Source organism: Staurois parvus, unplaced genomic scaffold, assembly GCF_062004578.1.
Source record: "Staurois parvus isolate SC_StPar_1 unplaced genomic scaffold, SC_StPar_1.0 ptg000113l, whole genome shotgun sequence".
Lineage (NCBI taxonomy): Eukaryota > Metazoa > Chordata > Amphibia > Anura > Ranidae > Staurois > Staurois parvus.
This window is the reverse complement of record NW_028317909.1, coordinates 1546582-1573874: the sequence shown is the minus strand read 5'-3', so window position 1 is coordinate 1573874 and position 27293 is coordinate 1546582. Positions and strand designations below refer to the sequence as shown.

At 41.2% G+C, this 27293-nt stretch overlaps 1 protein-coding gene across 4 annotated transcripts in view; it reads left to right on the top strand.

The window, feature by feature from the left end:
* Positions 1 to 27293, top strand: part of AGAP1 (ArfGAP with GTPase domain, ankyrin repeat and PH domain 1) — a 334749-nt gene that overhangs the window by 71704 nt on the left and 235752 nt on the right. For 2 of the 4 annotated variants that reach the window (XM_089671674.1, XM_089671671.1), the window contains exons 3-7: positions 7460 to 7547; positions 8080 to 8091; positions 17516 to 17601; positions 21450 to 21591; positions 24021 to 24155. In XM_089671674.1, coding sequence (XP_089527800.1) covers positions 7460 to 7547; positions 8080 to 8091; positions 17516 to 17601; positions 21450 to 21591; positions 24021 to 24155 — 463 coding nt within the window. The remainder of the gene's footprint in view (positions 1 to 7459; positions 7548 to 8079; positions 8092 to 17515; positions 17602 to 21449; positions 21592 to 24020; positions 24156 to 27293) is intronic. The other 2 variants (XM_089671672.1, XM_089671675.1) reach the window with 1 other exon arrangement.

Below are 27293 nucleotides of genomic sequence, written 5' to 3'. Positions count from 1 at the left end.
GAACTCTGGACCTTTTATTGTAATTGGGATAATGAGGGAATAACACACACCTGGCCATGGAACAGCTGAGAAGTCAGTTGTTCCATTACTTTTGGTCCCTTAACAAGTGGGAGGCACATATGCAAACTGTTGTAATTCCTACACCGTTCACCTGATTTGGATGTAAATACCCTCAAATTAAAGCTGAGAGTCTGCAGTCAAAGCACATCTTGTTTGTTTCATTTCAAATCCATTGTGGTGGTGTATAGAGCCAAAAATGTTAGCATTGTGTCGATGTCCCAATATTTATGGACCTGACTGTATATTCAGTGTCTGCTGTATTCCCTGTGTGTGTGTGTATAAGATATGTTATGGACTATGGATTAAAATGAACATGGAGTTATAAAAGTTTATCTGTACTGTCCTTCTACTTCTCCAAGGTTAACATAGATGTGGACATTTGATTTGGGTAGTGAGTGACATTTGGAAACAACTTTCCCTGTGTGTTCATAAATGTATTCCAGTTATCTTGTAACTATTAATCCTCGTTCACACTGCATTCATTTATAGATGTTTAGAGAGCATTTTTAAGCACATATACATTTATGTAAGGATTTTTCAATGGTGCTATTCACGCACTGCATTTAGGTGCAGTAATTTTAGCTGCATTTACAGATAATTGAATTCTGTGTGTCCAGGGTCTGATTAGCAACTCAAAATGCAGCTAAAACTGCTTTAAAAGAGAAGCATATTAACATTTATACTCCCCTTAGTGGACACGGCATCAATCCCCACCGGCTCTACAGTGAGAACTGAGCGATCAAACACTACTGATCGCTCAGTTCTCCCATCTGCTCTGAGCACAGAGCCGTGACTTTCAGTCTCCGACTCTCTGCTCTGCTCCTCCAGCGCTCACTGGAACGCCGAGCTGTGGAGGGGGTCAGGAGGGGATGTCTTAGCCTCTCGGTGGATCACGGTGAGGCTGAGCCAGGTGCCGGTCAAAGCTTCTGGGTGGATCCTGACTATATTGTTGGGATCTTTTCAAACAATGTGACATCATCCTACAGCTGAAAACGGTTCACAGTAGTGCAGAGTGCACTGCAGTCCTGTGGCCTACAGCTGAAGTATAGCCAGAATATGGTTAAAGTGGTTGCAAACCTCAGACATGGAATATGAACAAGGCATATCCCTGTATAGTGTATACTTGACCCAAATAAGAGCACTAAGTGTTATTTTTGCCCGCTGCTTTTTTCCTTTTCTATCAGCATGAATGACTTCTGATATGTTTTCCTGTGTGCTGTGTGAAGGAAGGGGGTTGTCCTTTCCCTCCAATCAGCTCTTAGAGCTGTGCTCACTGAGCTCTGCAGTGTGTAATTTCAGCTCTCTTCCCCCTGTTTTTGAAGGTTCAGACTAGCAGTTCTACACTTTGAATGAATGTAGAATGTATGAAGAAAAGACAGTAGATAAACAGACACAACTTATGTAAGAGGATTTGTTTCATCTCTGTGTATCACCTGAGGCCAGTCACTTCACTGGGTATACTGTATGTAAGGGATTACAACCACTTTAAAGCAGGAACATCTAGAACCCCATGTACACTGGGCTATAGCCCTGATACATGGGACTCTCTCTATCTTTTAGTTTTGGATGGAAGGCACAAGCACATTGTCCAGCCCAACTGCCAGCAGTCCATAAAACTCTGAAAAGTTGAAAGCTGCTGGAAAAAGTGATATGGGGGTATAAAAGTTGTTTATACTACCCAGTGACTTCTCCTGCATTTAGAAAAGCTAAACGCAGGAGTGCCGGTGTGAATGAGGCCTAAATGTTGAAGGAAAATCTCCTAACGAGTCAGAGGCTGCTGTGTTTTTGAATTGTTCAATACAATATTTTGTCAGCTTTCCAGAAGTTTATTGAATTTTATTTCTGTGGGCTTTTTTGTAACACGTTCCCTTGTTACATCTGTAAATAATTACATCTTCTCACTGTTGCACAGTGGTTATTGCGCTATTTCATGACTTGTAGTTGGAAAAGCTGACATAATATTACAGGATTTCTGACTTACATTCTAGAAGTAGGAGAAAATAACTGATTCTGTAGAGGCCTGTGGCAGCTGGACTGCTGTAATGTTCTCTGGGTTACCAAGGCCTGCCTTGTGCAGATGAGTAGATCTCTGCTTAGTTGTAGCCTTGAAGGTTCCAAATTATAGTACATCAGTTGGGGGGGTTCGGAGCTATGAGGTCTCTTCCTTGTAGAGGGTGTAGACAGATCTTCCACTTTCCTTCAAGGAGTGGTAAGCCTCTTAAACTACTATGGGCCAGTTAAAGTAACCACATGTGGACAGGAATACAATTGCTGTATGTTGTCTTTATTTAATTGTTGGATAGAGTGGTGAGTGGTTAGGACTCCAATCATGTTTTTATTGTCTGTGTCTCCACTGGGAAGATCCACACACTCTGTCCTAGCGATGACTGTCATCGGGACTGAGAGTAATGGAAAATCCAAGCTTCTGAATTCTAACCACAATAGCAATAGAGGGGAAATCTTTTATATTGCAGTCTGATTAGAACATTTATCATAGGAAGGTACAACAATATGGAATAGAGGTATTATCGTACACATGCGTATAATAGTCAGAACTGCTCCTCATGGTGTTTCCTTGGGGGATGCTTTAGATATGCACACCAGTTGACGTGCTATTATAAACCTTTTTCGTCATTGGATAGATTGTTCCCCTAGCCTAGATAAACAAAACCATTCCAACTTTTTTAATAAAACAGTATGGAAAAAAGATAGAGATATGCTGATTCCTATCTTGATCTGGACTGGGGTGAGCTCAGAGTTGGAAGGAAAAAGTAAGACAAGTACCGTGTTTCCCCGAAAATAAGACAATGTCTTATATTTTTTTTGGCTCAAAAAAACACACTAGGTCTTATTTTCGGGATAGGTCTTATTTTTTTTAATGTCCAGGTGTGGACAGGGGGTGCAGAGGTGAGCTGCAGGCAGTTGTGGATGAGGGTTACTATAGAGAGGGCTGGTTGATGACAGTTGTGAGATGCAGTCAGGTGTTGCAGAGGTGAATTGACAGGTGAGTTTCAGACAGGGTGCAGAGATGAGCCACGGACAGGGTGCAGAGATGAGCCTCAGACAGGGTGCAGAGATGAGCCTCAGACAGGGTGCAGAGATGAGCCTCAGACAGGGTGCAGAGATGAGCCTCAGACAGGGTGCAGAGATGAGCCATGGACAGGGTGCAGGGGTGAGTTGCAGACAGGGGATGCAGAAGTGAGCTTTGGGTCCTATCTTCCCACACAGTTCACCAAGCGCACTCACCACTCCGCCTCTTCCTCACTGGCCAGTGATCACCCCTGGGGCATTGGCTTCCATGCATAATGCAGGCCATAGTTCGTTTATCGGCCAGTTTTTCGTCAGAAATAATAATCGGACGATTTTCGCACTGTTGGGCAATGGCATTGCCCGATTTTCGCGGATCCTCCTCATTTCTTTTATCGGTCATGCTGGAAAATTTGTGAAAAACGGCCGATTTTCGCAGTCATTGGTGGCAACAGAACGACCGATGTTTCGTTTTTCGGACGAAAAATCGGCCGATAAACGAATCGTCTATGGCCTGCATTAGGCTGCAGGATGAGATGCCCTGCCCCACCCCTAAACACACTGCGCCCTCAGATATCTGTTCTTTCCCTGTCCCACAGTGAGTACAGAGGTAGGGAGGTTCTGTGGGAGCGGATGATGCTGTCACTTACAAGAGGGACTGTCACTTGGAAACACAAAAGCCGCGCTTCTGTGTTTATAGGAGACAATAGATATTGGTGCGCACAGGGCCAGTGCCAGAGGTGGTGGAACAGCTGATCACAACTAGGTCTTATTTTAAGGGTAGGTCTTATACTTCTGCAATTCCCAAAAATAGTACTAGGTCTTATTTGTGGGGTAGGTCTTATTTTGGGGGAAACAGGGTAAAAGTATCCAGAGAGTTATGTGAAGAAAGAAAAGATCGAGAAGTAGAGAAAGAAAGGGCTCAGACCTCCTGGTTCTCAGAGGTCAATCAAAAATAGCATATCCATTTTTCCTACATTTTATCAAATTCTGTTTGGGTATTTTATATTGTGGTAGCCAATTTGTCTTTGACCATAGTACAGTTAAATTTATGTTTGACAAAATCTAAAGATACTATAGATTATTTCCAATTTTTCTCTATTGCAATTCTGGCAACCAAAAATATATCTACACACGTCTTTTTAGTGTATTTAGAAATTTCCCTTTCCAAATTTGTGAACCAAGGCAGTTTAGGTAATCTGAATAAGTTTAACCCGAGTTATGAAATGTATTACGTTGTGGATTTTGATTCAGAATTTGTCTATTCGGACATTGCCACCATGCATGGTGCATGGCTCTTAGTTGACTACATCCCCTGAAATGCTGTTGAGCTTTGAGGATGTGATTTAGATATTCTTCAGGGGTCCACTTACCATCTCATCAATTATCAGCGTCCCTCAATTGTCAAGTTGTGACCTCTTGTCCTGAATGTCCAGAGATTTATGGATATCTTGCTCCTATTGTTTGATATAGTAAAGTTTTTTGGTAGGTGTGGTGAGCAGGCTGTATATTATAGATATGTGTCCTTTCTGGACTTAAGGGCCTGATCTGTTTTTATTTATTCGTTTTTGGGGTAAAAAAAAAAGCAGAAGAAAATGTATGCAGAATGTGTACCTTAAAATGTTTTGGAACACTTCACACCAGTGCACTGCAGGTATGGAGTTTAAAAGTCCCACATGTTGCATCTTTTGGTGCACTTTAACGTGCACCAAAAATGCATCTCCCATTGAAATCTATAGAAAATGTATCAAAAACACACCTGCATGTGTGTTTTTACCTTGCTTTGTCAACAAGCAGCGTGAAAGCTGTCTGAAATAGTGTTGTAGTATGTGGGTGGGTAACAAGCCAGTTTGGTCTTTATCAAGGATGCTGTCAGACTGTAATGGAAGTTGAAGGGAAATCTATTAATTGGGACAAAGATTGAAAGCGTTTTGACTTTGGATCTTTACTCTAAATGTGTAAGCTGTAAGACCTAGGACTCTCATACCGTTCTATGTTAGTGACATACTAGCTTGGGAAGAATGACAGGCCTGAAGCCTGAACCCTTTAAAACCACGTCAGCAACGGTAGCCCGTATTTCTGTCCACGATTGCTCAATGTATAACATTAAGGACTCATTCACACCAGTGTGCAGGGACATGAGCTTTCTACACGTGTTCTGCAAGGGTACAAAGAAAACAATTGTTCTCTACTTGTCCTGTTCACACCACAACATTAGTATCCTGTGTGGATTTTTTCGGCGCAGGAATCTGCTGTATAAAACTCACTGAAATGCGCATGTTAACTCGTGTCTCTGCAAGTGAAATCTGCCTGTTTTTTTCTATCAGTTATTCTACAACAGTGGTTCTCAACCTTCCTAATGCTGTGACCCTTTAATACAGTTCCTCATGTTGTGGTGACCCCCAACCATAAAATTATTTACCCAGTAATTATAATTCATGAGTGTCATTTTACCTCCAATAATGCTGCTTTCAACATAGTAGCTGCTTTTAACAGAGTAGCTACTTTCAACACAGCAGCTGCTTTCTACACAGTAGCTGCTCTTTACACATCGGAAATATGTGTTTTCTGATGGTCTTAGGGGACCCCAGTGAAAGGGTCATTCGACCCCCAAAGGGGTCGCGACCCACAGGTTGAGAACCACTGTTTTACACATATAGTGTGAACAAGGCCTAAGTTGCATGGATTTTCTGCATAATTCAGAAAAAGCCAGTCACCTGTCAAACCCCCATGAACAAAAAGTGGAATTCCAGGGGTTTATGATGCATTTTCTTCTATTGATGTAACTAATAAAAATGCCACTTTATAAAAAGAAAAATCACTGATTCCTTATTATGAACAACAAACTTGTCTATGCCTCTTGTACATGAAGCTCACATTCATGTTATGTTTGAACCGTCATACTTTGGTTTTCCTTTGTTCTATTGCTCCCAGGCTCTGGATCCTGGCTGTCATCCTCTTGTGTTTTTAGGATTGGACATGTGCCTGTAGAGGTTTGTTTAGTGTGATCTGAAAGTCTTTTGCTTTTTTGAGCATTGATTGGTGTTCATGCACTGTATGCTTCCTAGTTAGTGACACTAAATTACCTCTCTGGAGACAAGAAGGCTCTTGGATATACAAAATGACACTGTTATTAGTAAAGCAAATTTTTATATTTCTGTATATTGTTTTAACCCCAATATTAGAGTTATGAAAATATAGTATACAAGATACTCATTCAAGCAGGCTTCTAATTAAAAACAGCTAAGTAAACACAAGTCACAAATGGGAAAACCCGGTTTACTTACTAGAATATCACAAACTGCATCGCATCTAAAAAAAGTAATAGAGAAAAAATGTTTAGGATATGTGCACACAAACACAAACATATGTATGTTGTAAAGATATGCAAGAAAATAGTAAACATGCAATCATATTTACTGATAAAAAAATGATAAATGTCACAAAGTATCATAAATCCTTCCAAACCCCCCCCCAAAAAAAAGTATATGTGTAATAATGCAAAAAGTCCTTGAAACTGTATCCAGTCCAAAATCTTCCCCTTTAAACCTTGTGTCTCCTCATTAATGACAGTGCATAGTAATATGCTTGTTTCTTGCGTGCTCCATAAAAAATCTGTAGTTGTGCTCCACCACTGTTTACCGCTACCTCTTACTGCTGCTGCTTACCTCATGGATTGACCCATACATGAGCTATGGTCAATATGTCCTTCCCAGCCACCTGGGTTACAACTCAGAAGCAATCCTACAAGGAACTATTGGTAGCTTTAGATCACCATACATCTCAAAATGCTGCCCCTTCAGAAAAAAATAAAATAGAGAAACTCTCATGGTGCAGTATCAAACACACTCTATAGTTTATTAGCCATAAAGAATAAATTACTTAAGAAAAGTGCACTCAAATGTCCAGTGCACTAAATACAATCGCCTTTTTCAAACATTCACATTGCCCCCTTAACGATGAATATCTATGGATGTGTGTCAAAGATGTCAGAGACCTCAGACTATCAAGCGTGATGACATCACTTGGCCCTGCCTCTGACACGTTTCGTCACATGATACAGTGACTTCCTCCTCAAGTTTCTGCTTACTTACTATTTACATCTCACAGCTCCGCTTACTGCTAAGGAATATAGTGGTGTCCACTCTGCACCTCCAGCCTGCTGCCTAAATACCGAATGGGTACTAGCAGATCGATGAGGGAATCCTCACTTTGCTGTCTCCTCCTATCATCATGCTATTGTCGGCACAGGAATGAATGAATACAAAGCTGCTTTACTTGTGTTGTATATCTACCAGGAGTTCAGCTCTAACATTTCCTGGTGTTGTTGGAGATCATTGCCTTATGATTTTCTCTGTATTTTTTTCCCTAGGGCATTGTGGGCAATCTAGCTAGTGGGAAGTCAGCTTTGGTACACCGGTACCTGACGGGTACTTATGTTCAGGAGGAATCCCCTGAAGGTATGTGTATTCTGTGGATTTCATCCTCTTTGTTTTGTAGAGTACAGAGCTATTACTGTGTAACAAAAGGTGATACATTTGTATCCACAAGAAACTTGCACGACCAGCTCATCTACACATTTTAAGCCCATATCCATTGTCTTCCAAATGTATACCAAATGCTTTTTTTGGCCTGAGATGAGGCGGGATGCAGCAATAGTTTAATTAAAATGTTTATCTAGTGTAAACTGTACATGTACTATTAAAATAATTAAAAAAGTATATATTTTCTTAATTATGCACCCTCTTCTTCTTTCCTATAATAATGCTGGTCAGAGTTTTCAGTTAGATTTGGCTGATTTTTCCTTTGTAATATATCAGAATGTCTCTAGTTCCTCCTTACTGTCTTGAGTTTATCTACTCTCCCTGTCATGTAAGAGGTGTACCAGGAAACCTACGGCCTCTCTATCTTGTATATGGTGCATCCTCGCCTGGTCTTTGACTGTCTAAGCTCCTTCTTTACCTCACTGCCTGTCCCATTGGTTCTTTGCAGATATGGATGCAGGTAAATATACATTCTCTACAAGCTGAGGAAACAGAGAGGCGGCTGAGATATCTGACGTAGAGTTAACTCCTTTTCTGTGTTTCTTCATCTCTTCTCTGTTTTCCTTTGCATCTCCTAGTTTGGGTTCTTCTCATCACACTCCCTGTGTTTTCCCGATTGTTGCCCACTAGACTTTGTGTCATGTAGAAGCATCATTTGTCTAATGTTACAAAGTGAACTTGGGAATAGTGGCTGATGACCTGAATCCCACCTATGCAATGGAGAGGTCTTGGAGAAGGACTGTATACATTTTTTAATGAGTAGCGTTTGGATGTCTGCGTGTAACAAAGTGGCTTAGATCTGTCGTATAGTGTTGCAGCAGAATTAGATGTGAGCAATCTTTTAAAACCATTTTAGTAATAGGTTTATGGAATTCATATTTCAGGAAAAGTCTGTCCCAGTATCTGTAGTATTTGCTATTGTGGCAAACTTGTAAGTGATCCTTCAGCTGTCTGTAGATGTTCCCACCACATTCCTTGTTTCTTTCTGGTTCTACCAGAACTTTTCTCTGGCTGTGCTTTCAATCTCAGACTCTTCCTCTGTCTGTTGGTGTGTTCTTTACTGTTGTCTGTTCCTGTACCTGTCCCAGGTTGTCTCCTGTTCCTACCAGTCCCAGTCTGTTGCCTGTTGTGCCTGCCAGTCCCAGTCTGTTGCCTGTTGTGCCTGCCAGTCCCAGTCTGTTGCCTGTTGTGCCTGCCAGTCCCAGTCTGTTGCCTGTTGTGCCTGCCAGTCCCAGTCTGTTGCCTGTTGTGCCTGCCAGTCCCAGTCTGTTGCCTGTTGTGCCTGCCAGTCCCAGTCTGTTGCCTGTTGTGCCTGCCAGTCCCAGTCTGTTGCCTGTTGTGCCTGCCAGTCCCAGTCTGTTGCCTGTTGTGCCTGCCAGTCCCAGTCTGTTGCCTGTTGTGCCTGCCAGTCCCAGTCTGTTGCCAGTTGTGCCTGCCAGTCCCAGTCTGTTGCCAGTTGTGCCTGCCAGTCCCAGTCTGTTGCCAGTTGTGCCTGCCAGTCCCAGTCTGTTGCCAGTTGTGCCTGCCTGTCCCAGTCTGTTGCCTGTTGTGCCTGCCAGTTCCAGTCTGTTGCCTGTTGTGCCTGCCTGTCCAAGTCTGTTGCCTGTTGTGCCTGCCTGTCCCTTGTTGTGCCTGCCTGTCCCAGTATGTTGCCTGTTTTGCCAACCTGTCCCTGTCTATCACCTGTTGTACGTGCCTGTCCCAGGTTGGTGCTTGCTGTACGTGTCCGTTCCAGGTTGGCGCCTGTTGTGCCTGCCTTTCCCAGGTTGGCACCTGTTGTCCCTGCCTGTCTCAGACTTTCACCTTTTGTCCCTGCCTTTCCAAGGCTGTTGCCTGGGAAGACTCAAGTCCTTTCCTACCTTTCTTCCCTTTTCTTTCTTCCCTTTCCTTTCCTTCCTTTCCTTTCTTTCCTTTCCTTCCTTTCTTTCCTTCTTCTCCCTTTTCTCCTTTTTCCTTTCTTTCTCTTTTCTTGCCTTTTCAACATCACCTCATTAGTTTCATGCTATCCTTTCTTTTTTGTCTTTCTAAACTCATATTATTTTACAATGATTGCATGTCCTGGACTTTGGCTTGCAGTTTACCCTTCTTTCATATGCATTTGTTATTGTTATGTTTCTGGTTCATCACAATTACATATCAAATGTAACTTCCTTCTTATCTTACCAAAATGTTGGGTGTCTTAATATAGAAGTGTATGGCGTCGACGTGTGTGCAGTGTTTGTATGTATAGAGGTGTGTGTGTATATGTATATGTGTGTGTATGTGTGTGTGTATATATATATATATATATATATATATATATAAAACAAAATAATCAATACAGTGTTATTTTGTAGTTTTTGTATATAATTTTTTTTCTACAAAGATTTTCAAGTGCAGCTATCCTCTTCTTTTTTTCTACATATGGACTTTTGGGAGGGCCTGATTGTTATGCACTGTGATCAATTACCATTGTGCACCTTACTTATGCGATATATATATATATATATATATATTTTACAGACACACTTTCCAAGAGTTGCTCACCCCTGGGGCCAAAGATATGTGCTAACTTCATTCATGGTCTATGTTGGAGTTTATATTGATCAGATCTGGCTTAGGTCCAGCTTTTATATAAACTGAGATTTGGTGAATCGGTGTAATATAATTGTAAGAAGCTTTAGTAGATATATTCTGACTATTTTGATTCTTGTGTTTAGTTTTGGCTGTACTGTACAGTAATGGCTCCCTGTAGCTGTGGAGTCTTCTTGTGATTCTGTCTTGCAGTTGGTGGCAGCTCTTCTGTACAGAACTGTTGGTTCTCATGAGATTAGTCAATGTTCCTGCATCCCGTTCAGCCAGCTCCATGTCACCTGTTGTGACAGCAAAGGTGCTGTGGGAGTCAATGAAAGTGGACAGTAAAGCTGGAGGAAACCCTGCCTGTCACTAGGGAAATATATACCTGGGGAAGCCTACACAGAGATCTTTTACAGTCACTGCTTGGCTGGTTGGACCACTGAGTACCTGTCAGATTAGTCTGATAAGGTTTTGCTTTTGCTGCTTGAAGCAAGCAACTTTTGCTATTGAATCATACATATATTATACAATAGCATTCAATAAGTCTCAAGCAATCTGTCTGTTGTGCAGCTTTAATGGTAGACAGTTGTTAGTATGTTTAAAAAAAATTTTTTGCAAGACTTGCGTGAATACACCTTCATTTATCGTGCATTTCATATCACTATGCATGTCTTCTTCCTGATGGGCCAGAATTGAATATAAAACCCACCACAACCAGGCTCAATCCTATCAGAGAACCAAAAAAAAGAAACCACCTACCAGTTTCTAAAATATTGCTTCCTTGTGTGCAAGGGAGCGATTCTTTGCTGGTCTGGTGAGCATGCTATTGAATCCGTAGAAACAGGTGAGACATTTCTTTGCCCTCTGTAACAATCCTGTCGCTGGCAAGATCCCACCAAGACAGGATTGCTGGTGTCCCAAAGGCCTTCCAGTCTAGGTGCTTGATTCCTACTGTGGTCTGTTTTGTATCAGAACCCAAGACTAAAAATGAATTTAGTGATTCTGGCTGTCATTAAGTTCAGAATACTCAGGACATCTATTGGCAGAAAGGAAGTAATATAGGGAACAGCTCCAGGCTGAAGAAGCACATTGCAGCAAACATTTTGTGACATTGATTATTCTTGTTTTTTTAGTTCTGATTTAGGAATCATCTTCCCCTAAAGGTATAACTCCCCCTTCCTGGTTAGTGTCTGGTGCCAGATCTGCTCTTACTCTAATGATCACAACTTAATTACTATTCTATGTGAGATGCAAACATTGTATTCTGTACTCATAGTGATACATGTGTGGAAAATGTACATCTATTCTAAACGGTCAAATTTATTATGCTGGTTTGCATCAATGGCGGCTCAAGCCCTAAACTGAATACTTCCCTGCTGAACTAAATACCTGCTGAACTTTTGCAGTTTATAAAGTCAGTTTATAAACTCCTGTCACTTGTTTGCAGTCAGTCCAGGAGAGCATTCGAATAGGACAAGGACCACAGGATCAATGCAGGAAGACAATGCAGTCTGCTTTCAAAAGAAAAATCGCATTGCCGATTTGTCTATTTCTGTTTAGATGCAGCTAAGTACATTTCCCATGCACTGCCCACTGGGTAGCATTCCTCTAGCATTAGAAAAGCAAGGTGTGTACTTGTTTGTATAATTCTATTGAGAAATGTTCCCATTGTGGCAAGGTAGGACCTCTGAATCCATCTTCAAAATGCTTCTATAGACACATCTTTCCATTTTTTTAAACTTCCATCATAACAAGCAAATATTGAAGAAGGAAGCCATCATGAGAAAAGCATGGGAATATCAGAACAGCCTGGCAATCTGGTGCAAAAGCAGGGTCAGGGTCTTAAAGGCCTCAAAAGGTATGTATGGGCCCCTGCCTGCAATTCATACCTGCATTGATTTGTTTTTTTTTACAAATTCCCTTTAACTTGTTTTGCAGTTAGAGAGATTTTTCCTTGCTCACTACTACAACTGATGTATATCTGTTTTCTAGACACCAGATTTGCTCATTCCTGTAAGAGCGAGATCCCTAAAGCCACCCTTTGTTTTTTTTTTTAAATCGTTCAACTAGTGTGTTGAACAAAAAAAACTGACCTGATTCCCCCATTCACATATTTGAGGTGGATGAATCCTTCCTTCTGAGCTATTGTTTTCGAACAGTGGGGAGACTTCCCAGCCATCTGAATACACTGATCATCCTTGCCGGCTATAGCCTGCGGTGCTGGTCAAGTGGGGGAAATATGACAAGGTGGTTTTACAGAAATCAATTGGTCACTTTCAGAAAGTACACTACGCCTGCAGGATATAATAGAAGACTAAGGCAAAGCGCAGCTAACCGAGGAAAGACGCAGATGCACTGCGCTGCACTCACGGTGCGGGTAAACCACAGTACATTAGTGTGAAAGCAGTTTTATAGGAGTCTCAGAACAGTAAGGGTTCATTTACATTAAAACCCCATAGTTAAGACGTGTTTTTACCACCTCCGCCCAAACTGCAACCCCTTTAGCTGCAGTAGCCAGGGGTGTACACGTGTCGCAGCCACAGCAAGTGTTGCACGCCCATTCATGGTTGGTGGGTGTAGCGCCTGCCAAGAATGACCCATTCAAGTGGATGAGGCCGGTTCTGTAAGTGCCCTCCAACCCTGTGCAGTACAGCAAACATGAAGTTAAAGTAAGCAGCGTTGTGTTGCTTTCTCACCATGTGCTTTAACCCCTTGGACCCCGCAGAAGCATACAGTTGCAGGGCGCTTCCAAAATGGCCCCATTTACTTGAATGGGTCGTGGTTGGCAGGTGGTAGCTCCCACCAAAAGCAAAAGGGGTTTCATTCCTTCTGCAGCATGTGTATACCTTTTGGCTGCTGCCTCAGCATTGAAAGGGTATAGGGACTGGGGGCGGTTCAACTGCAGGGGTTTACCACCCCTCAACTTTACGTGTGAATGAGCCCTAAGGGTTCCACTGGCGAATTCAACTAAGGACTCATTCACAAATACAGCAGGCACTGCTGCTCCTCTGAAAAACGATCTGAGTGTGTTTGACAGGTGGTGAGGAGCCTATTTGTGATTTAAACCCATGATTGCTGCGCAATGCATGCAAATTGCTATGTGGTTGTATGACAATTAGTGGTTTAAATCAGGTGTGAGGAGGGGACACTGTGCCCGGTGATCATCGCCTTCTTCTGTTGTTCAGGTAGATCTCCACCTCTTTAAGGTTGCCTACCTCTGGTGTATACAGATGCAGCTGCAGCCTCCAGTCACCCTCCTATCCAATTCCCCAAGGATTCTTTTACCTTTTGCCTATTGGCTCCCTATTTCCTTTCTGCTTTGTTGTTTATCATAGCTGGCCTATAGGATTTGGCATTATTCTCGGCAGCTAAACATGCCTTCTGTGTAGGTGGCTACTGTACATCAGGGTCTCTCCCACACAAGATCCACCATGATAGGGAATTTCTAAATGATGCACATTTTCCATGTACAGATCTCACTTGCACCCACATGAATACACTTTTTCCGCAGTACATTGTAGTTGCTGGAGCATAATGCAGTCCAGAAGGTTCAGTATTCTTTCTCTAAATTAAGATATTTACAGCATATGTTTTACACAGCCAGGCAGCTGTATTATAGACAGTGCTAGATCTATAAAGCTGTATTTCCTTACTTTTTTATAGCCACAAATACTTCTCCAGCAATAGGCCAGAGTTTGAATAAAGACTTCTAGACAAACATAACTGCCAACATCTTAAAATCCTTTTCATGGATACTTTGTTGCTGAGCCGGCACACCTAGGGATCTTCAAATTCTAAGACCAATGCTAATTATTATATACAATTGACAGATTAATTAAATTGTAATAAACTCACCTCTTTCTAAATTATTCAGTAAGCATTAATGTACAGAAATAAATAGAATTAGGCCTCATGCATGCTTCTGCTCCTAAACTCACGTTTAGGACTTTTGGCATTTTTTTGCCAAAGCCCCTGAACTCAACTCCGTTAAAGCCTGTGCACATGCACACATGCCCTGTAGCCTTTGGATATGTAAATCAGCATTTTGAGTATATGTGTGTAGAAGTGCCAAAGCATTACAGCAAGCCACCACCGTGATAACCTTTGGGGCATGGGTAGATAGTTTTATCCCTTTCTCTGCTGATGTTATTCATGCTCAGAGAAGAATTGAGGTCAGGCAATGGACATTCAAATATCATATATTCTTACTGAGCAGACAATAAGCTTTAAAACAAGTCCCCACTGATCTCTGTAGCTGTAAGCATTGTGAAGCAATTTATCCTCAAATTCCACAAGAGAAACAGTGTTGTCCCATCACTTTGCTCCCCACTCTTTCTCTGCGCCTGCTATATGTTTACATTGGATATTAAAAGGCTGGCAGGTTGGCAAGTATTTGCTGGAAAGGGAAGCTGCTAAAATAAGAGCTCATTCAGATGAGCAAAAAAATTGCCACATACAAATGCGTACAATGCATACTTTTGTACGCAGCACCCAGGATGGCTATGGGCCCATTCAGACAGCTGTGCTAGACAGTAATGTTCCACTGCATTCAGAAACTTAAAAAAACTAGGACATGGTTGCTGTCAGGGGCGTATGATGTATAAAAGTTAATGTTTTGCTGTCTTTTTATGCATATAGCTTTATGCCCTGTTGGCTGCAGCTTTCCAGGGTTGTGTCAATTTCCACATTGTGTAGCCAGCGACATCAGCGATGTATTGATATTTACTTGTCAGTCCTGAACAAGCCGTTCTTACCGATGTGCCTGGCCTTTAACCACTTCAATACTGGGCAACTTACACCCCCTTCCTGTTAAGGCCAATTTTTGGCTTTCAGCACTGTTGCACTTTGAATGGCAATTGCACAGTAATGCAATACTGTACCCATATGAAATTTTTATCATTTTTTTCACACAAATACAGCTTTTTTTTGTGGTATTTAATCACAACTGAGTTTTTTATTTTTTACTAAATAAAACAAAAAACTCCTGAAACTTTTGAAAAAAAAACCTCACTTTTCTTCCTTTCTGTTATAAAATTTTGTAAATAAATAAAATTTCTTCATAAATTTAGTTCTAAATGTATTCTGCTACATTTCTTTGGTGAAAATAATACTAATAATTGCATTTGTATTTTTTTTTCAAATGTTTTTTTTTTTTTATTACATTTTTTTTTTTTACTATTTTATTTTTCAGCACTCTGTGACCAAAGCAATACAACAGCAATAACATTGAACTACTCTGGGCAAGTGATCAGGATTTTTTTTTTTAACACATTATGATTGCTAATACCAATATATTTCATTGATATTTGCAATCATTGTTACTGAATGAAACTGATTCATTCAGTCTTTTGTTGTGATTAGCTGTGACTGGGCAAAGCTGATCACATGATACAGATGGGCTGTGATTGGCCCTGTCTGTATCATGTGACTGCTTTGACCAGTCACAGCTAACAACTTAATTGTATACAATGAAAGGCATGACAGGAAGCCATCCATTGTATACAATTGACGTGATCTGCTGTGATTGGTCACAGCGGTTACATTGCACTGGCAATGGGCCGGTGTAGTGATATGTCATTGGCTGTGTCCCGTGGACACAGCCGGTGACAGATTGCGCCACTGCATGGCCCCGCGGCTTTGTGAGTGGCTAGTTTTGACAGGACGTTATATGACGCGCAGTCACAACGGCGAGTGTCCCGCCCGGTGTAAGCAGCTTGTTTTGACAGGACGTCATATGACGCCCAGTCACAACGGCAAGTGTCCCGCCTGGCCGTCAATCTGCTATAGGCCGGGAGGGAAGGTGTTAATCAGAATCAGTCGATTCATGCAGGGCTACCATGTGAATGGCTAATTCATGGCGGAAATGTGAATATCAGTTGTATGTATTCAGTGGCACAAGTGGTACTGAGCAGCAATAATGGCCAATAGGGTCCATTTATGGGTATATACTGTATGCATGTAAGCATGGCAGAATCATTGCAGAAAGATCTACCTGTGTCTGTGATGTTCCTGAACGCAAGATCCTGGGTAAAGTCACACACCCATGTCAATGAGCCCTAAAAGTGCTGTCAGCTTTGAGTATGTCATGTCTGAAGACGTCAAAGACTTGCTTTAGCTCATGCTTGTTAATAATCTGCTAATATTTGAATGTTCATAGGCTATCCTCAGTTCTACTTCAATATGAAGTGCAAACAATTTAACATGAATTATTGTGTACGCATTTTTAGTGCTCGCAGGCACCATTCATTCAAAATCAGTAACTTGGAGCACAAGGAGTGTGTATTTTATTCTTTTTATTAGTAATGGTGTAGGGGAAGATAAGGGAACGGTATTAATATTGGGCTTCTATATGTAGCACTGTGTGTGTTTTGTGTTGTCCTCAGGTGAGGCTTGTTTGTTGGGATTAATGGTTTGGGATGTACGGGTGGCTTTGTTGTACTTTTGTTCCATGTTCCCATTCATCAAGATTCACATTGTCCCGTGGTGACTCTTCCATTTTGTGTTACACCGTGTGTTTTATGAGTCGCCTGTTCAGAGCAGTGCTGCAGAGTATTAAGAAAAATCAAACCTTCTTTCTGGGTAGAAATCACACTACCATTCGGCATTTTACTACATATCAAGGGTCTGGGAAACCAGTTGTGAAACGCAGCTCTGCCCTGCTTGTGGGGCTCTGGCACAGTTTGTTCATCTATATTGTAGAGTACTAACCACATGGATATTGTTTGTGAAAGGATATCCTGCTACAGGAGAGCACATCTGGTGAGCTACTGTATGGCCCTAATGTATACAGAGCTTTATGCACTGCATGGAGAGTGAGGCTTTAATAATCCATGTATGAATGACACCCAATAAGTACACTCAGCCAGTGCAACCCAATAATCTGCAATGAAGAAATGCCTCCAGAAACCCATTGAATAAATTGTCCACAGAAAACCACACTGAGTGAAAAGACCATTATATGACCAGTGATAAATATATATGTATGTAAAAGTGCCAACATCTGTACATTTTCAACAAATGACACTTGGTAGGCATCTTGCATAACAGTGGATTGTCCTCACTATTCCCTTTTAATTTTTTACATCTGATAACCTTCTGAAGCTTTTTGAGCTAGTTGAGTATTGCGATTTAGCAGTCATTAGGCCTGTGGGGGTGTCCCTGCTGGTACCACGCCAGCTTTAAGTGTTACTAGTCCTTACCAGCTCCTGTGCATACAAGTCTTTTGCAAACAAGATCCACGGTTTCCTTTCGTCTTTCCCTCCATTCATATCCTGCCCTAGAAGCTTGACAGTTTGTGACATTGACTAACATGTTAATGTCTGTGACAGGTGGGAGATTCAAGAAGGAGATTGTAGTTGATGGACAGAGCTACCTCCTACTCATCCGTGATGAAGGTGGACCGCCAGAAGCACAAGTAAGATGTCTCCACGTCTAGTGAACTTTCATACTCATTTTTCTCTCTGTTGCTAACTCATCTCCTTTATGAACTTGAAGATTTAAAAGAGAAGTATGGGCTGTATAAAAAAAAAAGACCATGATACTCACCTAGGTGGATGCAGCACTCCGATGCTGCATCTGTCTCCTGCCTGCTCTGTACAGAGAAATGAGCGATCAAACACCATGATCGCTCAGTTCTCCCTTCCGCTCTGAACAGAGAGCTGGGACTGTCAGTCTCTGGCTCTCTGCTCTGCCCCCCCCCAGTGGAGCGCTAGACTGTTGAGGGGGCTGGCTTAGAGCCTGGACCAGCTCTGTGATGTCTGCGGACTTCAGCCTTCTATTGGCTGAAAACTGGACACAGGAGTGCAGAACTAACTGCACTTCTGTCATCAATAGGAGTAGTACAGCCAAAAAAAGCTTTGGCTTTACTTCTTCTTTAACTTGATTACAAATACAGTGCCATAACCTAACTGTCCAGGATTCTTGTGTTTGGTCCTGGTATTTCTGGAGTGCACCAGGCAACTCATCTGACTGAAAGCCGGGTGGTGTGGAAATGGCTGATATGAGCCTACACTTCTTCAGGCTGCCCTATAGAGTCTTTGTGTAGTTTACTTATACAAACCCTTTATCATTTGTGGCAAAACTGTTCATACCTCTGTTCCACCTCCACTGCTGCTTATATAGATGGCTTACATCCAGATATAGATACTTTTCACAGAATGATGTCCATAGCCTGGCCACCGATGAAACTGAGGTTTTATCTAAAGTCAGTGAAAACTTTCCTTGGTGTTCTAGTGTATCAGTATAGTATAGTCGATAAATATGTAGTTGGCTATCCTAACATGGATTTATCCTTTAGGCCTCATGCACATTGCTGCTCCTGAACTTTAGTTTAAGAGCTTTTTGCATTTGTTTGGATTTTCTTTGCCAAAAGCCCCTGATCTCACCTCAGTAAATGCCTATGTGTCCATGTACATTTTACCAGAGTTTAGCAGCAGCAGAGTTTAGGGCAGTTAAATGTCCCTCTCCTGGATGCAGAAGAATCACGTTCAGGAGAGGAACATTTTGTCCAAAAAAGCAAAACGTGGCAAAAACACGTGTAAATGTGCCTAAGCATTAGTTGCATTTAGCACGTGGCCGTTTATTCATTTCTATGGCGAGTACTCTGGCCAATGAAATAAACATCCAAGCTCTAAACGCAGGGCCGCGTTTACATGCGTTTTCGCTGCGTTTAGTGGTTTTCTGCTGCCAGTAGAGTATATGTCTAAGGCAGTTCCAGTGTACATGTAGCCTTGAGATTTGGAGTTTGAAGACATTATTATTATTAATGTGTTAGGTGCTTCACCTTGTGGTTATGACGTACCGGAATTTTAAAGGGAAGCTGCAATTGTTTTGGGCAATTTTATTTAAGCTGCTTCAGCCGCAGTGGAAATGTCATTTGTCCGTATTAGACATAATGGAGAAGTATCTGAATCTCTATGTCATGGATTTATTGTTGGCTGAGATTTGTCCTCACTTCCTTTACCAGTGACAATGTTGTAGCCATGAGAGGTAGGGAGGATAAATCTACAAAGATGGCAATAAAACGGTAAAGGGAGTTCTAATCTTCTCCTCTACAAAAAAAATGATGTTTGCATTGCTGCCTTTAGCCCCACTGGAAGGATTTTGCCTCACTTCCTGTACCTAATGACAAAAGAGGAGGAAGTGAGATCAAATCTTCACAACAGGGCCAAAGAGAGGATTAAAAACTGAGAGCGATTTTAAGGCTGCATGTACACGGGACACTTCTGAACGATGGAAACTGACAGCTGGAAAACGTAGGTTAAAAAACATCTGTTTAGCTGCATTTGCATACCGCATTTATGAGCGTTTGCATTTAGAAGCGTTTTTTAAAGACAACCTCAGGAGACCTTCCAAAATGCCCAGAATGCAGTGAAAAACAGTAATTAGTTAACTATTTCAGACATTTTGAGAGAAATAGAGAGAGCAGTATTTGTTGAGATTGGCTGTCTTTTTTTTTGGATGTGTTCCAGTTCATTGTGCAGAAATTATTGCAGCTGTGTCTAACATATTTTCTTTCATGCGAAACCTCAAAGTATGGTGTACCAGGTCCATTTGAGTACCAGGAAAATGCTTTGCATGCATTTTTCGTGATGAAAAAAGGCTCTGGACAGCATCTGGAAATGGAAGAGTTAAAAAAATTTTTGCAAACGCGGTTAGCCACGTCTACAAGCATTTGGCATTTGAAACACTGATAAAATCTACTCCTGAACGCAAGTTTGGTGCATTCAAAAAAACAACTGTAAACTCAACTGCCTGTAAACGACATAGTGTACATGGACACATAGGAAAACATTACGGAGAGTTCAGGGGCTGCTGAAAAAAATGCAGAAAAGTTCCTAAACGTGAGTTTATTTGCTGCAGTGTACATGAACCCTAACAGTTTCCCAGTTTATTAAAAAAGAAAAAAAAAACGGCAGCGATACACTTTAAAGTTTTAATGTGTACAAGTTTATGAACTGATTTCTTTGTCACTAAATATAACTACCTGTATAAAACCTTCACTCTATAAATAATTTAACGCATCTTGCTTCTTTGGCAACATGTTTGCAGAGTATTCTGGGCTTTCCGACAGGAGAGTTCAGTAGTAGCTGCTAATTGTCGCTAAATGTATTTCCATTCAGAGCTGTGTGAATTACAGATGGGGGAAGGGTGGTGTGTCCCCCCTCCTTGAGGAATGAGCAGCAGTGAGTGTTGGGAACAGAGCTGAACAGCAAGTAACTATTTACAGCATAGTAGAAAACCTGCTGTGAGCAGATCCTAGAGCTCCACCTGCTGACTGCATATGGTAAACATGAAATATATGAAAATAATCAGCAGTTAGGTTTTGGTTTTAGTATTTAGTCAAGAAGTAGGGTTAAAGCGGAACTAAAGGATCAGTACTCATCTGTCCAGTGGTCCCACGCCGGCATCTTTTTCTTAGTGCCAGTGTGGGATGACGTCTTTCCTGTACATGAGCTAGTCATCCCGACACTCAGAGACCAGCCCAGCATTGTAAGCTAAGCGGCACATGCGCAGCTCAGTTTACAGTACTGGTGAAGATAATGAGCAGGCAAGGGGCATTTACTTACAGAAGAGACATTGCATGACCCGTCTGCAATTAAAGCTTGCCTGCCCAATGTTTTTTACAGCAGAACTTTAGTTTCCAATTTATATTTAGGGCAGGGGTGTCCAGCCCACAGGCCACAGGTTACATGTTGCCCCAGAGAGTTTAGCATGGGGCCTGGGCCCATCTGGGCACTTGCAAACACAATAGCCACAGCGGCTGACACAGACATGCTCTGCTCATGCATGTCTGTAGGGATGCGTGCAAACATAGCAGCCGCATTGACAAGCCAGGCAAATGCACATCTGGAGGGCTGCATTGGCCGGATCTAGGGGTGCTGTGGTGTGGGCTGCCCCATATTCCAGACATTAATTAAAATAAATAAATACATTGTTGAAAACCGTGTCCTGCTGAAAAGCTCAGAAAGCCCGAGATGAATGATCTTTAGGTGTGATAAACTGAGCAGAATATGACAGCACAGCACACAATGTTTCCTGGATCGCATCATCAGTTTACTAACTAGTATCTCTTCTTGGAATGGTCCATTTTATCTCTATTATGTGTCATTCATTTTCCTTACTATAAATTGTTAGACCTGGCAAATTTATCTTCTCCTTCTCTTCTTCCTAAGCTATTGTGTACACATTTAACATTTAAAGACTGAAGTCTTTTTTTTTTCTAATTTAGTTTTGCTGTAAAAAAACCTTTCTTTTCTTTAGTTTGCTATGTGGGTGGATGCTGTGATTTTTGTCTTCAGCTTGGAGGATGAGATCAGTTTCCAGACAGTCTATCACTACTACAGCCGCCTTGCCAACTACCGCAACACCAATGAGATCCCCATGGTCCTGGTGGGAACTCAGGGTGAGTAAAACCAGCACCCACAAATCAGCTGTTTAGTTGTACAATGCTCTCTGCTCCAGTTCCAAATGTGTGATCATAGCACCATCTACTGGACATACTGCTAACTGCATTACAATCTGTGTTTACAACCTTTTTTCTTTTTTAACCACTTGGGTCCCAGGGCCTTTTTTTCCCCTAAAGTCCTAGAGCTTTTTTTTTTTCGTCTTGGTTTACACATATATCTTTTAGGTTTTGTAGTATATCCTAACATAATATACATATTTTTTATTTAGACAGGTAGGATTTTTAAAGTGTTCCACTTTTGCAGTCACATTTCAGAAAACCCCACTATATGTTTGTGTTCTCATTTACACAGCATACCTGAAAAAATAAATAAATAAACTGGCGACTTACTGGGCTATCCCTAATTAACAATGCAGAGGGAAAGCTTCTCAATTTCTAACCCTTTGTTAGGACAGACAGTGTTCAAATCTAATTTACAACTTATAATAAAGAGCCGTTGGCACAGATTCCGTTGGGTGCTTTTGGAAATAAACAGTTAAAAAAAAAAAAATAAAATTCTAAAAAACAATTTTCCTGTAACTTGAGCACACACTATATGTTTACTTCAAAATATGGTTTTAAAGAAGACCTTTACACCTCTTTACCACTTTCACAAATATTTATGTTTTACAAATAGGATTGATATATATATAAAATGTATTTATTTTCGGTTCAAAAAACCTTGGAGCTTCCACCTTTCTTGTCTAGTTGAAGATGATGTAGGTAGCTCTAACTGCTCGCAGCGTCCTGGGATACTGCAGTCACGTATCCCTAGAAACTTCGGACAAACACTGCACACTCACTGGGAACTATCCAGTACACTGTGTCAGCCAGCCCCCTGATAATGTAGGAAAGGAGATGGTGGAGCAGGACCCAGCATGTAGTGGTTACAGCAAACAACACTGTACTCCCTGGCCGGGTGAGTGTGTGTGTTTTTTTTTTTTAAGACAAACCCAGCTGATATGGTAGGATAGGATAGAGATTAAAATGCAGGGTGGGGTGTGGAAGAGTCTGCAAAGTCTACATGATGTCATGTTAGTGTGAATTTAGCACAGCAAAATAGTAAAACTCATTAACATATGCATTTACTATAGGAGAGGTTTATTACCCTTTGGGCTCTACTTTGTGAGGCACACAGGGGGAAAAAAAAGTTTGCGTAAATGACATGTTTACATAAAGTTAAGATAAGGTTAAGTCAGTTTGATGAGGGCACAAAGTAACATGAAGCTGACTTTTTCACAGCTTTGCAATCGCTTAGAATTTATTTCATTTATGTGAGCATTTATTGCTTTTGCTGTGAAAGCAAACATCATCCAGACCATTCATCCAACATTTATTTTGAATTTTTATGAGAGAATATTTGATTCATGTTTGGATGTACAACTATCTATCTTTTGTATGTGTGTATCTGTCTTTACAATTGTTTGCTCCCCAAAAGATCTGTAATTATGGCCAGCCATTTGTGTGATACACATACAGTACCTCTGCCAGTCAGTAAGATCATGCCGCTGGTTCCTGGTTTAGTCTTACTGCTTCCTGGGTTAGTTATACTGCTTCTAAGGATGGCTCCTGCTCACTGGATGAAGGTTAAAAATCAGCTTCCCTGTCCAATGAAGAGTTTGTAAGGTGACCTAAGAAATTGTATTGCTGCATCTTTCCCCCGCCAGCTCCAAGTGTGAGAATTTAGCAATTGTATGATTGCTGAGTTCTCACCGCCGCTGTGAGCAGAGAGCAGTGATTGTCAGTGTCAGTCACCCAGGAATCGCCAGGAGGCTAATCGCCAGGAGGCTGAGCTAAGTGCTGCTCCAGACTCTGGGATGCATCCTGACTTTAAAGTCAGGATCTTTCCCCAGCCTGGACCAGCTGAGAGACATCAGCCGAAGGTGGGCTACAGCCCTCTGTCAGCTGAAAATCGGTCACAGGCGTGCAGAACGAACTGCACAGGAGATCCGCAGGAGAAGTACAACCAGAAGAGTTTTGGCTGTACTTCTCCTTTTAATCAAAGACTACAGTATATTTCATCTACCAGTGGAAAATTGTGTATAATTCACAAGACTGGCTGTACAGAATTACACTTTTGTCATGCAAAACAGTATACAGTATACATGTATTTCATTTCAGCTGGGTGTTTACTTAGTTTTCAGTTTTGCTTTATCCATGTGTTAACATGATCAGGACAAAGTCAGTGTGTCTGTCTTGTAAATGTAAACATTAACACCCTCTGACAGTTTAGTTGTATACCTTGTATTCTTCACGTAGTGTTTAATGGTTTAAAGTTCTTCACCTTTTGGGGCATGTTACTCATTACACCCATATTTAGATTGTAACATGCTCCAAAAAATCCCCCCACCCCTCAACAATAATGTTTATTTTATCTGTCTTTCCAGATGCCATCAGTTGCACTAACCCCCGTGTAATAGATGATTCCCGTGCACGAAAGCTTTCCAATGACCTCAAGCGATGCACTTACTATGAAACTTGTGCCACCTATGGGCTTAATGTGGAACGCGTCTTCCAGGACGGTGAGTTACAAATGACTTGTGTTCTTAATATGTAAGTACTTTAATATGTTTCTGTAAGGATGATAGGAATCAGTGGTCTCAGATGTCTAGCTGTAGCTTTGCCAAATGGGCAACAACTTTTGGGAAATGTATTTTGGCAGTACTGGCTTCACAAGGTTATGTTTTGGAAAGTGTCCTTGGTAATAATCAAGAAACCTTTTGAAGCAAGTACTAATAAGTCCATAAAGTATCAAGTGCTGATAAAACGTGATAAAACACCATGCAATGTGTTAAACGTGAACACTTCGTGCAAGTGCCAGCACACTTTAAATCCACTCCAGCTGCAGTGCCTCCTCACCTCCTTCCTGTGACCCAAAAGGGCCCAACAAGCATTCAGGATCACTCTGGATCCTTTATATCTCCGGCTAATAACTCTCCAGAAAGCCAAGGATCATAAACGGTCTCCTGTTCAGCCTCCAAATGCTTCCTCCTCTGCCTTTTATAAGGATACTCTGTAGGGTATATTACTCACAATCCTAGCTCTTGCTTGTAGAGGATGTTGTACTGTGTGCTCATGTCCAGCTGCTGGAGGGATGAGAGCTAACCGCTCACTGAGGGTACAACACCAACTTATCACCTTCCCCACCGCATCTATGGAACTCCTATGTCCGCACCAAACGACCGTTTCACGTTGCTAACAGCAGTTTCTAAGTTCCTCCGCCAACATAACAGGATGTGTGGGATGAATAAACACGGTCCTGCTACGTCATCTGAAAGCGACTGCTATGTTGGCAGAGGAACTTAGAAACTGCTGTTAGCAACGTGAAACGGTCGTTTGGTGCGGACATAGGAGTTCCATAGATGCGGTAGGGAAGGTGATAAGTTGGTGTTGTACCCTCAGTGAGCGGTTAGCTCTCATCCCTCCAGCAGCTGGACATGAGCACACAGTACAACATCCTCTACAAGCAAGAGCTAGGATTGTGAGTAATATACCCTACAGAGTATCCTTATAAAAGGCAGAGGAGGAAGCATTTGGAGGCTGAACAGGAGACCGTTTATGATCCTTGGCTTTCTGGAGAGTTATTAGCCGGAGATATAAAGGATCCAGAGTGATCCTGAATGCTTGTTGGGCCCTTTTGGGTCACAGGAAGGAGGTGAGGAGGCACTGCAGCTGGAGTGGATTTAAAGTGTGCCGGCACTTGCATGAAGTGTTCACGTTTAACACATTGAATGGTGTTTTATCACGTTTTATCAGCACTTGCAACTTTATGGACTTATTAGTACTTGCTTCAAAAGGTTTTTTGATTATTACCAAGGACACGTAACACCAGTTTCTCTCATTATATATTTTGTGTGTTCATCACTATTTTTAGGTCACTAAGGTGACCCATACAGTAGTGTTGTCCACTTTTGTGTTATAACGGTTCTGATTAGCACTTTATTGCTATATGCATATTTTATTTTTTTTTTATTTATTAGCACTTTATTAATATATGGATACACATTTATTCATTTTTTCACTTTTGTAGTTAGCGCTGCACCATTTATTTTCATTTTATTTTCTGATTGGTATTATCATTGGGTGTTGGCCGCTATTGGTTAGGGTATTTCCGTATCAGCGCAGGAGGGTTTTTAGTTTTTCTTTTCATGTTGTGAAAAATGTTATACTGTAATTGTCTGCTACTTAGGTGGAAATAGTTCTTTGCTGTACTGTGAATATTATCCATTCTGTGTGCTATAGGAATTTTTTTTTTTGCAATCAAGGTAACTCTGGACTACTGGAGACCAAGGAGAGGTGCAACCCATAGCAACAAATTAGAACTTTCATAGATCTGCTTTTCCTTCTTAACAGTGCACATTGGTGATCCAATGGCTCCCTCTAGTGGCAGTTAAACAGTTTGTTCTTTGGACTATAAGTATGCCTGTAATTTTTTTTTTATTTTAGTGTAGAAAAGAGAGAACATCTGTGAAGGTTTTACTCTCAAAGTATTTGTCAATTATTTTATTTGTCAGGACAGAAAGTGATGAGAAATCCCTTCAGTTGGGGCACAGAGAGCAGCAAAATGCTTTCAGTTCAATGGAAAAGGGTCAGGCTTTAACATGACCTGCTACCTGGGTTTTCAGGCAAAAGGGCACCTGACTTGGGTCCCATCTGGGTTTTTTAAGACCATGATACATGAGAATATCCATTTCATTTCTATGCATACCTTATCAATACAATTGTATACAATACCTTATTTTATACAGGTCTCACTCATACTACTGACCCATTTAGGAACTTTATTACAAATACATTTCATTACAATTTATAGTAAACAGTCAAATACCTGATGGCTCTTGAAACCCTTTTTTTCCTAACTATGGGCCTAGTGTTGGGTTACTGTGGGCCATTGAGTTTGGAGTGCCTTTAGGCCATAAGCCACCTTTAGTACTTTCCTTTGTCAACTGCATGCCTTGCATAGAGCTTCTGGAGTGCAAAGATTTTTCATGTCCAAGGTCAATTTTGTTGTGATTCAGTGTTCTCCATACAATATGACATGCAACAGAGAGCAGCTTTTTAAAGTGTTATTCTTGAGTTTGTTGAAATCTTAAAGCTAATCTTGTATTGGACACAAATGGAAATGCCAAATTTCTCTTTTACACTTGCATTTTTATAGCCTCTGCTAAAATTTGTAGAACACTGTTAGTAAAGCTTCCCTGACCTTGGCTGAACTGTATCAGGTTTCAGCTAACCTTTCACTGTCTGTCATATTATCATTTATTTCCCTGCAGAAGCCACTAGGGGGCAACTGACATTGTTTCTATACAGAGAATCAATTATTTTTAAAGGCCCAATCAAAAGACATGATCTTTAAAAGTTGCTTTATGGCTGTGTGTAAAAGAATTTAGGACTTAACCGCTAATAATGTGCATTTATAGGGAATGTATTCCTTGATTAAAGCTACCAATTCATAACTAGTATGGTTTACAGTTTCCTGGGCAGTGATTTGGTGTCTAAAGCTGGTCATACGCTAGTAGATTTTTTTCAACAAAAATTCTCAGTTCCTTTAATGACTTATCGAATGTCATATGAAAATACATCACAATTTTGTTAGCTTTTAACAGTCGATTTTGGAATAAATGGACATTAGAAATGTGTTTATTCAAGAAGAAAATTCT